The following is a 14,757-nucleotide window of genomic DNA, read 5'->3' as shown; positions in this document are numbered from 1 at the left end:
ATTTTATTTCTCCTTTGGCTACATTTGAGAAGCTGAAAAATATGACAAGTATGTTTTGATGGTTCCAATAGCTAAACCATCAACCATCTTTGATTAGATCCATTATCTGGAAAGGCCTTATGAGCACAGAAACTAGGCAGAATTTTTAAGTAGATACATATTTATTTGAACTATAGCCTCTTCCTAGAAAGGCTGCTTCATCTCACATAGTCTAACTTTTGGGACTTTGATGATAAGAATTTTAGGCTAAAAGATCAATTGGGGAACCTGTGGAATAATGGGGCAATATGTTTTGGCAGATACTTCTTTCAATGTTGATACTTACATCTGTAAAATGCTTTACAAATTTCAAAACCCTTTCAAAAACCATCTCACATCTTTGAAATGCAGTAAAGCCTTGGGGTCAAGGTCATAAGCTTTGGGTTCTCTCCCATCTCTGTCACTAACATCACTTCTTTTTTCAGCCCTAGTGTGTCCTCCAAGGTTCAATTCTCTGTCTTTTTGTTGGCCAAGTTCTCCCTTGGTGATTTTACCCACATAAACCTCCTCTATTGTTGTCATCTTAACTGCAACGTGTATCAACTTGAACTCAATATTGTTTCCCTCAAATTTCCTGTGTTCTTCACCTCAAGGAACTCTTTTAACCTTACGTAAACCAGATAACTCCATGTTTTCCTCCTTAAGGATGGGAGAGCTCTTGTTCCTGGAATAAAAATTTCCTTGGTGGACCTATAATGCTTTAAGAATGATGGGTAAACAAACTCTTTCCTTTCACTGGCAAGCAGCCTAAGTAAGGTTTGTTTTTCTCACCACCAGGCTCTGGAGCTGTCTCCCTCACCGAATGTTCCCTTTTTTCTTGCCCGCTGGCCTGCTTCCCTCAGCTGCCTCAGATTTGTGGGAGAGGTTAAACAGGGGCTACAGTCCTCCCAGAGCTGGCAGAGACAGCTGAACCTATTGCTTAGTGCTGGCTCAGGCTATGATTGTTTGTACTGTGGTATGTGGCTTGACCCTCAGCAAAGCAAACAGGCCCTGCCACTCCAGTGCTTCTGGGGCTAACTGTCTGCAGGTTACATCTCTGAAGCCTCTCAAATCAGCCACCTCCTCTTCCTGCTTAATTCAGATACTATCCCTGGGGAGAGGAAGAAAACTACTCTGTGCTCCTGAAGATAACTTTGATGGATGTGTGTGTTATTGCCAGGCCTCCTTTGAACCAGGCTCTTCCATTCAAGGCAGTTAATCTCTCTAAGTCTCATTTGATAAGGGAGGGTGATAATAGAATCTACCTCATAGGGTTGTTTTTGAATGCATAGAAAGTAATGCATGTGAAAGTGTGAACAGGTGCCTGATACATAGTGGGCATCCAACAAATGTTAGCTCATCACCATCATCATCGTCCTTGTTAAAGATCCATTTTAAGGGGTCTGAAACTACCCCTGGTACTTCTAAAAAGTGTCCTTTTGGGGCTTTTTAAATAGTGTTTTGAACATTCTGTACTTGGACATTTACTTTATCTTTATTTCTATCTTTATTAGGCTGTGAGCTCCTCAAGGGCAATGACTGAATTCAATTTTATATTCTCAAACTCTGCAATGGACATAGGAGATATTAATATCTATTGGAAGAGAGCACTGAATCAATGATTTATGCCCATGTTTTTGTTTTGGGCTTCATGTTTGTTTTGCACCTGGAATTTTCAAAAACCAATCTACATATTTTATTATACTAAAAAAGAAAAATCACAGGGTCTGAAAATCACATAATTAAAAGGCATAAGAATTGAAGATACAATGGTATGATGATGTGGCTAGAAAATGCAAAACACAGTGCAGATTACATATTAAAATTAATAAATGAATATAGCAAGATTAATGGATACAAGTTCAATATGTAAAAATGAATTCTATCTCTATGTACCACTTATAGGTGGCTCTCTCTGTCTGTGGTTTCTAAGTCTGTTGATTTGATCAACTGCAGGTTGAAATGTTGAAAATTTGCATCTGTACTGAACACATGCATACTATTTTGTTTTCCATATTCCTAAACAATACAGTATAACAACTATTTGCATAACATTAAGTATTCTAAGGAAACTAGATATGAAATAGTGTATACAGGAAGATGTGCATAGGTTATCTGCAAATGAGATGCCATTTTACGTAAGAGATTTGAGTATCTGCACATTTTGGGACCCACGAGGAACTAGTGAAACTAAATCCCCATAGATACTGAAGAAAGGCTATACACTAGAAAATAAAATAATAATACCATTTAGAATACCAGGAACTTTTTAAGTACCAAGGTCTGAATGTAACAAATTAAGTATACAAAACTTTGCTGAAAGAAATTTGAAAAGCTCTAAGAAAATTGAAGGATGCAATGGATTAAAAATTCAACTTTGTAAAGATATCAATTCTTTCCCAAATTTATTGATAATTTCAATATATTTCCCTGCCAAACCACAGCAGCGTATGTGCATATGTATAAACTAAAAGTTGATTCTAAAATTTATATGGAAATGCAAATCTTGAAGAAGGGTAAAGTTGAGGGTTTATAGTACCAGACATCAAAATTTATTATGAGACTATATTAAGGCAGTATGGTATTGGCATGAGAATAGTTTAAAAACCTGGATCAATGGAGCAGAATAGAGAATCCAGAATCAGATGCAGACATACCTGGACATTTGATTAATGACAAAGGAGGTACTGCAGAGTAATGGGGGTTGAATTTTCACCTAAGTATGGTACTGACTCACTTACAAAAAAGGATCTTGGCTCAGCTCATTTTGTCCATGAAAGTCATTTTCAGTTGGATTGTAAGTTTAAATGTGAAAGTTAAAGCAGTAAATACTCTAGGAAGAGAACAGAAGAATATCTCTATGAGGTACGAATGGTGAAAGATTTCATGACTAAGACAGGAAAAGTATTAACCTTAAAATCAAAAGTCTGAGATAATTGGCTATATCATTTTAGAAACCTCAGAATCAAAGGCAAGAGAGGGACAAAGCAAGCCATACAATAGGAAAGATATTTTTAATATGTTTATCTGGCAAAGGGTCTCTTATCCACCATACAGAAAAACTTTTACAGATCAGTTTCTTAAAATCAGACAAAATAGGAAAGAAAAGAGTCAAAGTTCTCAGGAGATGCTTCATGAAAAAGAATATTGATATATAAAATAAACATATGAAAGTTGCTCAGCTTCATTATTAATGACTAAGGAAATCAGATAATTTGTTGTCTAAGTTAGGACACTTTTGGGAATGTGAAGGCATGTTATAATAATTATGCCAGGAAGACTGGAGATGTGAGTCAAGTGGCAGGACATCTGCCTAGCAAGTGTGAAGCTATGAGTTCAAACCCCAGTACTGAAAAAAGTCATACCAGGAAAGCAGACTTAAACAAGGATATGTGGTTACCTTAGTCATCAGAGATGTTGATGTTCATAGTACATTTGCAATCAGATACTAACACGTATCTCCAAGAATTGTTAAAATTAAAACAAAACAAAACAAAAAACACTGAAAATGATGATATAAAGCAACTGGAACTGCCACGTACTTCTGATGGGGAGAAAATTAGCATAAGCACTTTGCAGAACTTTTTGTGTGCATCTATTGAGGCTGAACATCTGTATAATTCAGCACTTCCGTTATAGGTGTGATCACCACTACATAGTTTTACAACTAGCTCTCTATGGCTGCAGGGATTAGGGAACTAGTGCTAGTTTCGAGTGCTTTTATTGATTCATATTTGGTTTCAGCTTGATTCCCTTGCAGTGTTCATTATGACATTTTAAATAAAAAGATGCAGGTGAGTAAATGTATTCACTAAAACACTAGATTATTTTAGGAGTTGGATGTGGTTGTGCTCACCTATAATCCCAACTATTTGTTTAGGCAGGAGGATCATGAGTTTGAGGCTAGCCTGGGCAATGGTGTGAGACCCCATCACACACACACACACACACACACACACACACACACACACACACATCAAAAAGACTATAATGTATAAAAATAACTTCTCTTTTTTGCTTTTTGTTTGTTCTGCAACAGAGTCTTGCTATGTAGCCAGGCTGGTCTCAAACTTACAATCCTTCTGCCTTCGCCTTGCAAGTGCTAGTTAGTATTACAGGTCTGCACCACGCACCATGCTTAAAATAACTTTTTAGTGAATGGTTAATACTTAATTTTAATTAAGTCCTTTTTTATATCCTAGGCTGACCAGATATCTGGTTTTCACATAAGATCTGTCCTCTGCGTCCCTATTTGGAATAGCAACCATCAAATAATTGGTAAGATGTTACCCAAACATTTCTGGTTTTTTCATAAAGAAACAGAAAGTTGCTTTACATTGTGTCCATATCTGTTGTATATGTTCCCCATTTTAGGTCCAGGACTCATCAAACTATTCCTCATAGTCTTGTACAGTCTTATAAGCACAGACTCCTATTAGCTAATTATTCTATTAATTAATGATTAGACATTAATTATTGGACATTAATCTGAACATGAACATATATTTATTAAGCTCAAAGCACCAATAAATTTTGAAGTTGGAGGGGATCTCTGAAGGCAGCAAATAGAACTGTTGTGTCTTACCTTGCCGACATTAAAGCTGAGCGATGAAGACAGAAAGAGAGATAGAGAGAAATGACTTGAAAAAAAGTCACAGAATTAGTTAGTAGGAGGGTCAAGCTTACAGCTCAGGCCTCCCAACTACTAGTACAAACTTTCCCACTATGTCTCTGTGTTTATATCAGTGTTTTAATGCATACTGTAAATGCAAAAGCAGAGAGAATAATGCAGTACTAGATATACACTAAGCATGCATCTTTCTGATATAAGCCATCTGTTATCACTTTGAAATTAAGACTGTAATTTTCCTGTTATGTGCTAAAATTTTTGCATTTCATTGTATGTTTTCTAGCACATGGCAAGTTACATCCTTCATGGGAAGTTTAGTATTTTTAAAAATACACTTTAGAATTAAAGCTAGTTTTTTGTTTATGCTAAATACATAGTTTAGTGGTTTTCAAGATTGAGTTTCTCTTGTTGACTGTTGTGCTTTGAAAGTCATGCTCTGAAACATTTCCTAGAATGCTGGAAATGAACTTTGAAAAGAGGAAGCACTCATAAATTATTGAGTTTGTTAGAGCTATATGAGCCATTGGTAGCAGGCAACAAAACCAACTTTACTTTGAAAATTAACAGCATGATATCAGTTTCTATTGTTTGCAGTAATTCCTATTGTTTCCTGAAAGTTTATTCTATGCAGTATAATGTTCTAAGTGCTTTAAAAACATTTGAACATCATCCCATTTGTAGAGGATAAAACAGTGGTTATCAGAGGTGAAGGGTGGGGAATTGGGGAGCTGTAGATCAGAAGATACAAAATAGCAAATCCTAAGGGATGAGAAAGTCTAGAAATAGGTGATGAAATTGTATTGCATTTGGGATGCATGCTTAAATGAATAGATTTTAGCTACTCCAAAACCAAAACCAAAATGGGTGGCTGTGTGAGTTGATGGATATGTTAAGTTGCTTTACTAAAGTAACATCTTTACTATCTGTATGTGCCCCATAACATCATGTTTTATGTCTTAAATAAACTTAATAAAAATTTTTTAAATTACTTTATTTAAATCTTTATAACCCTCTGAGACACTGACATTTTAATTTGTGTTTCAGAGGTGAGGAATTTTAGTACTAAAAAGTTTTATAATGTATTTAGAGTCACACAAATAATAGTTGAGTTGAAATTCGAACCCAGACTATCTAAATCTAGAGCCTCTCTCAAGCATTGAAGGGATTGTGTGTGTATATATACATACACATGTATATTCAGTTTTATATACAGTTGTGTGTATATGTGTATGCCAGTATATTCCAATATATGCCAACCATGTCAGAGTTGAGGTGCACAGGAGTTTAAACTGAGTGTCTGCAGTTACTTAACAGAGGCATTGACCCAATTGTGGCCTGCTTAATTACAGTGGCTCATTGTCTAATACTGAAAATGACCGTATATCCCCAACTTTTCCCACAGGGGTTGCTCAAGTGTTGAATAGGCTTGATGGGAAACCTTTTGATGATGCAGATCAACGACTTTTTGAGGTAAAAAAAAAAAATTATAAACCAAGGGTCATGGTTGAGTCACCAATAGTCTCCTGGTCACAGCTTGCCCACATTTGTACTGAATAAATAACTATTAATCATTACTGTATTCAAACAGTATGCCAAAATTTTAAGGGAGATTTAATGAATATCTAAATGCATAAGTAAGATTTGATCTTATTTTTCACTTGTCTTCTTACTTTGTAATCTTTAATTATTTTATCTTAATTTTATTACAAGAGTCAAATCTCCCCCTTGTCTCTTCAGAGTGTTATTATCTTATCCTTTTCTTGTTGGGCTTCCTCATAGACTGTACTGTAAGCCAATGGGAAAACGCTGTCATCATTTTTCTCTAGCTGAGAATACTTTATAGCTTCTTTAGGAATGAGTTCCAAATCAATCCTCTTAACACTTACCTTATGCTTACTCTCAGTTTCTTTACTAAAGTATTTTATACCTAGCTACTGAAAGAGGCTACTTTTGGTTAGGTAGAATGTAAAAATCAGTCTACAATCTTAATAAATTAATAACATGTTTAAACAGACTGCATGTTTTTAAATATATGAAGTAATTTCTTTATGATGGCATTAAATTAATCATTTTTCTCATATGTAGTGTGAACTATAAAGTTTTTACATGACAATAGTAATTAAGAATTTTAATGAGCATATTTCATCAAGGCCCACCCCTGCATACAATGATAAAATTATGTTTTCAGATCTATCCCTGATGACTGTCTGCTTTTATTTTAGATTTCACAATGAGTTATTACAATTTTTAACTAATGGGCTCTCCCTTTCCTAGGCTTTTGTCATCTTTTGTGGCCTTGGCATCAACAATACAATTATGTATGATCAAGTGAAGAAGTCCTGGGCCAAACAGTCTGTGGCTCTTGATGTAAGTACAGTATTAATATCAGAATCCTATGCTAAAAGCCCTAATTTTATGAAGGAAAAAACCATCCTCATTCTTGTGCTTAATTTATTCATTTTTAAGTATCTATTTTATATACTATTATTTCGGCACTAGTATTTTAAAAGATACAAGCAAAACCTTTGGTACTATCTACAGACCTAAAAATAGGTCTTGGGTCAAAATAAGCATTTGAGATTCATGAGCGATAAGAACAGTTCTGTTCAAATTTAGTGGGTCTTAGAGGACACCTGGTGTCGGCAGGGGTAATAGAATGGTGTCTCAGTGGGACATGTGTGGATGTGTGTACCGAAGAAAAGGTAGTTGGATAAGGACAGAAGCTTCTCCCATCTGGGCCACAAAGCTTCAGAGTAAGGTTTCCTCCTATGATAAGAAAAGTTGTAAATTTGCAGAATTACCTATACATATTGAAATCTAAGTTCATAATACATTTTAAATCCTGGTGAATTATTTTGGATTATCACTATTTAATAAATCTCACATATAAAATCTATATCCAATTATAGAACATGTATTAATCTGCAAACTCGAAGTTACATGCAACGTTGTGCACATACCTGTGTTTTTTTAAAGAGGGTCTCTAGCTGTTACCAAATTTAAACATAATGTTTAAATGTAGCTATGTGTTCCCATAATCTTATTACATTGTCTCTTATTTTTCATCAGCAACAAGAGTGGAAGGAAACAATGCATCTGACCCCAATACAGTAACCACCCTAGAAGCCTTTCCTTCCAGAAGGAGCACACAGTTCATGGGGTGGAAAGCTCATGGGAACACATTTCTTCTGGCATGTTCAGGACATTCTAGAGACAGCACAATGCTGTTCTCCTCTGTCCTTTAAACATCTTTTCTCTAAGGCATTTTTAATAAAAAAATGTTATGTCCTGTGAAAATAAATAGTCTCCAGATCAACTCTCTTGAAAATCTAATCCCCACAAATAGGGTAGAATTCAATATCTGAAACACTCAGACCTCCCTGAAAGTACATATATTTTTTTAAACAAAATGTTTGTCTTTATTCTTATCCTCCCTCTGCCCCCATAACCAATGTTTTCCATTTGTTTACTTAACACTGGCTACATTTCCTATTGTTTTGAAGTGCTAGATTGAATCATAAAATTCAATACATATACATATATATGTGTATGAATATTCAAGTATTGTTCTTGAAACTTATTTGTTTCCATTGATCTGGAAAAAAAGAATTTCATTTTTTGTTTTGTTTTTTGGCAGTAATAGGGTTTGAACTCAGGGCCTCATGCTTGCTAGCAGGCACTCTACCACTTGAGCTAATCAACCAGCCCAACTTCATTGTTTTAAGTGCACTTTTAATATAGGTCTTGCTTTGCATCAGTGTCTCCTGAAGTGGAGGCTATTGGTGTTATCCAAGCTGTCCAGTTTCTACTGAATCCTGATTCAGCAGCTGTTGACCTTGGGCAAGCTATGTAACCTCTCGGCCTCAGTTATTTCATACGTTAAATGAATATAAGAAGAATGTTTTAACAGTTAAAATAATGCAAGGGCAGTGTGTAGAGAGTGCTCAGTTACTGTTGGTAAAGTAGACCTCTCTGTCCATGGACTGCCCATCTGCACGTTCAACCATGGATGGAAAATATTCACACAAAGCAAATTATGTCTGTACCCAGCATGTATAGACTTTTCACCTGTCATTCTTCCCTATATTACAACAAGTACTTTCAGAGCCTTTACGTTGTACTAGGTATTGCAAGTAACTGGAAATGATTTCAAGCATGCGGGAGGATGTATAGCTAACATATAAGCACTAAGCCACGTTATAGAACATACTTGAGAATCTTGCGATTTTGTTATAAGGGAGAGTATCCTGCAACCAATCCGCCATCGCTGTGGAGAGAGCTGTCCTTAGTAAAAGTTAGCTGTTCTGCTGTCTTGGAGTTCCACGAAGTCCTGGCTGCTCAGCTGTAAGACTGTGCGGACCTATGGGGCAGACTATAACTTGCTGCCTGCTTTATCAGGATGGCCACTTCCCACTTCAAGTTTGAATTGAAAACAGATTTTCTGTTTCCTAGTTCTGTGACACAGGTTCAGTTAGTTACACCATTCTGTAACATGGTTCTGTTAGGCACCATTGTGTGCCTCAGCAGTATTGCATGCACTCCTGCCTCCCCGTTGTGTGCCATTGTCTATCACCTGTGTGACCATATATGCTTCTGCAGAAAAGTCCAGGATGCAAATACAAAGCATCCAGTGTCAAAAGCAGTGAAGCAGGCCTTCAAAGCTATACATCTCCACAGGCAAAAATTTCCCAAAAAGTCTTGCCACATAGTGGGAACTTCATTTCATTTTAGCCATAATCCACAAATGGTGAAAAATAGAAATATAAACACACAAAATATTTTGTACTTTTCTCACCTTTAAAAATGGAGTGACAAATACATTACCTGGATTTCATTTAACAATTAAATAATCAACTCAAATTATTTTGGCAACTACTCTTCTTAATTTATTGTAATTGTAATTTGGTTATGTAATTCTATTGTTAAAATTCCTTTTTCCTGAATATGTAAAATTAACACTCTGAGGTTTTTAGAGAGCAGAAATGTTTTTAAAGTAGAGTGATAGAACAAAGAGATCAATTCAGTATTATTTTAATAACTTTAATTTTATGATTCTGATGCATGAATAGCCAAGAGCTCCAGAAAAGCTGCATTTATATATGTTCACATTTTTTAAGTAAGCTCTTAAGGAAAAAGATGGAAACTTTGCTTAAAAGTCAAAATACAGAGACAACAGAATATAAATTTAGATGTAGAAAATTACTTCCTCATTTTGAACATCAAGAATGATTCTTTGGGGTGTCTTTCATAGTTATTGCAAATGAAGCTTTATCTAATAACGATGAGAAAATTTCCAAGAAATATAAGTCTGTGTGTTAAGGGATGTCTTCTACAGCTTTATGATCAGAATGGGGAAGAAATGAAGGTCAAACAGAGGGTGAGAAAAAGGCATATTCAATCAGGATCCAAGCCCCATTTATTCCACCTCCCCAAAGCCTCTCCCATCTATTTCCTCCTTTCCAATTGCCACAGCAACCATCCTGCTTAAGGGCTTCATTACCTCTTGGCTGGGCAATTGCTATAGCCTTCTACTTGTTCGTCCTAAAACATATTTTAGATTGCATCACTCACCCACTCAGAGACCTGAAATTATACCCCCATTACCTATCAAAGCAGAAATGTCCTGGCCTTTGGGGCCTTTTGGAAATTTCATACCAAACTACTTTCCTACCCTTGGCTCTCATTTCTCTTCTCAGAGAATTCTGTGGTACTTACAAACTCAAATACTTCATAGTCTACAAATCAGCCACCTGCTTCTCTGCCATCTGATCATACTCTTAATATCTCCTCCACTTTTGTTAGTCTCTGCTCCTATTATGCTTTCTCCACTCAAAATTGTTCCACCAGTCAAAACTTGATTTAAATGTAGTCTTTTCTCTCACAGTCATCTCTCTTGCTCTGTCCTATTTTGTGAGTATGTACATTTTCTTCTGCTAGAGCACATGCCCTGAAATATGTGATCATGTCTTATCTTTTTATTCCTCTCAGTGTTTTGTGATATATAATTGGTCGTCAATAAGTGTATTGAATGAATGAATGCATGCTGCCATAAATAATCATTACAGTCTGCCATGGCAACATTCTAAGAGGAAAGGCTTGGAGAAGCTGCAGTCATTCTTCATGGACACAGACTGGTGAAACATCGCCCTGTATTCTCCTCTTTCCTAAAGGCTATGAATACAGTGTTGGTTTGGGAGTATATGTGGTATTGGCAATGAGGACCTCTTTCCAGATACATGTGCCGTGGGATTTCCTTAGATGAGGATTAAGGAGCCAACCTGTCTTTCTGGAGGGAGAGATTTTTCTCTGAGTGGGTGATCAAAACAGCTAGACTCATAGGATGCAAACAGAATGCTTCTTGCTCCTTTCTTACCCTCTTTCTTTAAACCTTCTCTGTCGAGTCAGTCTTCCCCACTCCTGGATGAATGTTCTGGTAGACATCATGGCTTTCCTGACACATGCAGGTGTTCAGTTGTCTCTGAGTGTTTCTTCTTCCCTGAAGTTAGAAGCCTGTGGCTAAGAGAGGGTCACAGTGGGCTTACTTGTTCTTCCTCTAGTCCCCTCCTATCCAAGACAGGTTCAAGACAAGAGGGAGACAGAATGAAAGGGTAAAGCCTTTGTGTCAGGTGCTGTCCCAATTTGGATTCAAGGCTCTCTGCACCAGACACCAACATTCTCTGTTAACCATGAGTTGCTGGCATAAACTCTCCAGACAACTCCACAGCTGGTACTTTTCTGTCAATAACTACCTGATGTGAATTTGCTCCTCCTGACAGCTCACAATCCCCTTGCAATACTGGCTTCCAGGGGTCCACCTGGCATAACCTCTCTGCAGGCCAGCCTAATCCTCCATACAGGCTCTAGGTCAGGGTTCTTTTGGCTTTTTAATTGTGGTAAAATAAACACAACAGGAAAGTTGCCATTTTAACAATTTTAAGTGCACAGTTCAGGGATATTAAGTACATTCACATTGTGGTGTAATCAGCAGCACCACCCACCTCCAGAATTGTTCTTCCCTGCTTCAGACTATCTCCCCATTTCCTCCTAGCCCGTGACAACCACCATTTTACTTTGTCCATAAATATGACTTCTCCAGGGACTCTTCTGGGGAGAGTCATGTAGTAGTTGTCCATTTGTGACTGGCTTATTTTGCTTAATTTGTAGTGGACAGTGTTCTAGGTTCTGAGCATTTAGCAGTGGAAAAATAGTATTTACATTCTCATGAACCTTATATTCCAGTAGAAGAGAGACAATATAAAAGTAAACAAATAATTTAACAAGATATATTCATGATAATGTGTCATAAAAAGAAACATACAGGATGTTTTAATAAAGAGTGACTATAGGAAGTAGAGATCTGGAGGACTGCAGTTCAAGGCCAGCCAGGGCAAAAAGTTTGCCAGACCCCATCTCAACCAATAGCTGGTGTGGTGGTGCATACCTATCATCCCAGGGACTGCAGGAAGCCTAATATAGGAGAATTGTGGTCTAGGCTGGCCTAGGCAAAAAGAAAGACCCTATCTAAAAAATAACCAGAGCAAGAGGGACCGAAGGCATGGCTCAAGTGATAGAGCACATGTCTTGCAGACAGAAACCCTGATATCAAATGCCAGGACAAAAAAAAAAAGAATGGCTATAAATGGGGCTACTGTGGACACATTGAAGAAGCCTGTGTTAGTCAGCTTTTTGTAACTGTGACAAAATAACTGAGAAAAATAACTTAAAGGAGGAAAGCTCTATTTTGACTCATGGTTTTGAAAGTTTCGGTCCATGGTCACTTGGCTCTATCACTTAGGGCTGGAGGTGAAGCAGACCATCATGGTGGAGAGTGCATGGTGGAGCCAAGCTGCTCACCTTGTGGTAGTGGGAAAGAGAGAGAGGGGGATGGAGGGAAGAAGTTCCGAAGCCCATGGCCCCAGTGACTCTCCTCCCACTAGGTCCTACCTCCTAAGGTTTCCACTGCCTCCCAATATTGCACTAGCTGGAGATCAAGCCTTCAGTACATGAGCTTTTGGGTGGCACTTCAGGTCTAAACTATAACAAGGCCTCCTTGATAAAGGGACAGCTGAGCTTTGTTGTCTCATTCTTTTATTTGTTTGTTTATATTACAAAATTCATCCAAAATTATATGCATGGTTTTCTACTCCAGCTTCAATGAGGCTCTTTCTTATATCTTTTTGTTGTTGTTCTGGGGATCAGACTGGGGGCCTTGCACATCTTCTTTCATCCTAAGAAGACAGTAAGCATGAGATTTTTGAGAGGTAATGGCCTTTGCATAAAATCATTCTCAGAGAGGCAATGTCTTGGGTTTTCAGGATACAGTGTGAGCTGACTGGCCCTTGTCTCACAGCCCATGAATGTGATACAGAATCCCTTGAATATATGCATAAAATGGGAGCAAGCTAATGTGCTCAGTTCCTAAGCTGTACCTAGAATGGAGGACAACTCTAGTGGGGTCCACTGTGCTTAAATGGTGAATTCTTTCCTCAGTTGGGTTCCAGTGGATTCTAGATCCCTTATATATAGGGTTGTAGCTGTGTGTCTGGTCCACCATGGTGTCCCCAGTGCCAGCATAGGACCTGGCACACAGGATACATGCAAGAAGTATTTGTTGAGTGTATCAAGTTCAAGAAAGTACAAGTAAAGATCACAATTAAAAAGTAAAACATAGATCTCATTCTTTGACATATACTGCTATTAGTAGATTTTTTTCTTATGAAGTACAATCAAGTGGTTTATAATGTAAAATTTAAAATCAGACTGTTAGGATTTTAATTCAAGCTCTGCTACTTTCTTCCTGTGCATCTATGGATAAGTTACTTCTCTGTGCTTCACTGTTCTCACTTCCCAACCTTGTGGGAATGATGAGGAAGAAATGAAATAATGTAAGTAAACCTTTAGAACAGTGCTCATAAAATGTCAATTGTAATTGTTACTTATAACATCCCCCACTCCTAGCCTCATACAGTGTTTGATTTGCAGTGACTCTCTCCAGGATGAAAGCTAATACTTCAGAAACAGCTGCCATTCAGCAGAAGGGGAAAGATGAATTTTCAGATTAGTGCAGCTCCTGGGTCTCTGGCAGTAGAGAAGGGAACAATGCCCTCCTGGGATTGCTTTAGGAACAACGCCTTCCTGGCTTGCAGGCCCAGGGACTGCTTTATTCAGGAGGTGACACATGGTAAAAGCAAGAGTTATTTTGCTCAAACCAGCTGCATCTGTCTTACAACTGGCAAAAACGCTTCTCAGATTCTAGTAGTGGGTTCTGTTTTAGTGATTGCTTCTGGGGTTTCATTTAGGTATTTCGAGGAAAGTGAAAGACCCTACATCAAGATTCAGCCAAATACCATTTTAAAAAACCAAAACTTAATTTTTTTAGAATAGTTTTAGATTTACAGAAAAATTGGAAAGGTAGAACAGAGTTCCCATATACCCTGCACCCAGTTTTCCCTATTCTTAACATTTATATTAGTATGGTACGTGTTAATTAATGAACTGATATTGCTACATTATTGCTAACCCAAGTCCATACATTATTCAGATTTCCTAAGCCCTTCTCCAGTATCCTTTTTCTGTCCCAGGATCCCATCCAGGACACCCTGTGACCTTCAGAAACCATAGGTCCTTAGGCTCCTCTTGGTTGTGATAGCTTTTCATACCTTTTTTGATGACATGAACTGTTTCTGAGAAGTACTGGTCAGGAATTTTGTAGAATGTCCCTCTAGTAGGATTTGTCTGATGTTGTCTCATGACTAGACTGTGATGATGAGTTTTGGCAAGGAAGTTCACATTTTCATTTCATCACATCATATCCAGGGTACATGCTATCAAAGTGACTTATCACTTTGGTATTAATCTTGATCACCTGGCTGAGGTAGTTCCTATGAGGTTTCCTCACTGTAAAGTTAGTCTTCTCCCCCTTTCCATACTGTACTATTTGGAAGGAAGTCACTATGCAAAGCTATACATAAGGAGGGGGAAGTTATACTCCACTTCCTGGAGGGGAAAGTAGCTACATAAGTTATGTAGAATTCTTCTTTCCTTCCTTTCTTTCATCTGCATATATTTATATACTCGTGAATAATTATTTTATACCTTGGAGTATAATC

At 37.4% G+C, this 14,757-nt stretch overlaps 1 protein-coding gene across 1 annotated transcript in view; it reads left to right on the top strand.

Annotated features, from left to right (window-relative positions):
- Pde11a (phosphodiesterase 11A) overlaps window positions 1-14,757 on the top strand; it is a 376,507-nt gene that overhangs the window by 209,765 nt on the left and 151,985 nt on the right. Inside the window, exons 7-9 of the mRNA XM_074071157.1 lie at window positions 4,221-4,296; window positions 6,051-6,118; window positions 6,923-7,015. Coding sequence (XP_073927258.1) covers window positions 4,221-4,296; window positions 6,051-6,118; window positions 6,923-7,015 — 237 coding nt within the window. The remainder of the gene's footprint in view (window positions 1-4,220; window positions 4,297-6,050; window positions 6,119-6,922; window positions 7,016-14,757) is intronic.

Source organism: Castor canadensis, chromosome 4 (genome assembly GCF_047511655.1).
Source record: "Castor canadensis chromosome 4, mCasCan1.hap1v2, whole genome shotgun sequence".
NCBI lineage: Eukaryota > Metazoa > Chordata > Mammalia > Rodentia > Castoridae > Castor > Castor canadensis.
Note: the sequence above shows the minus strand (reverse complement) of the source record. Positions and strands in the feature narration are given on the sequence as shown.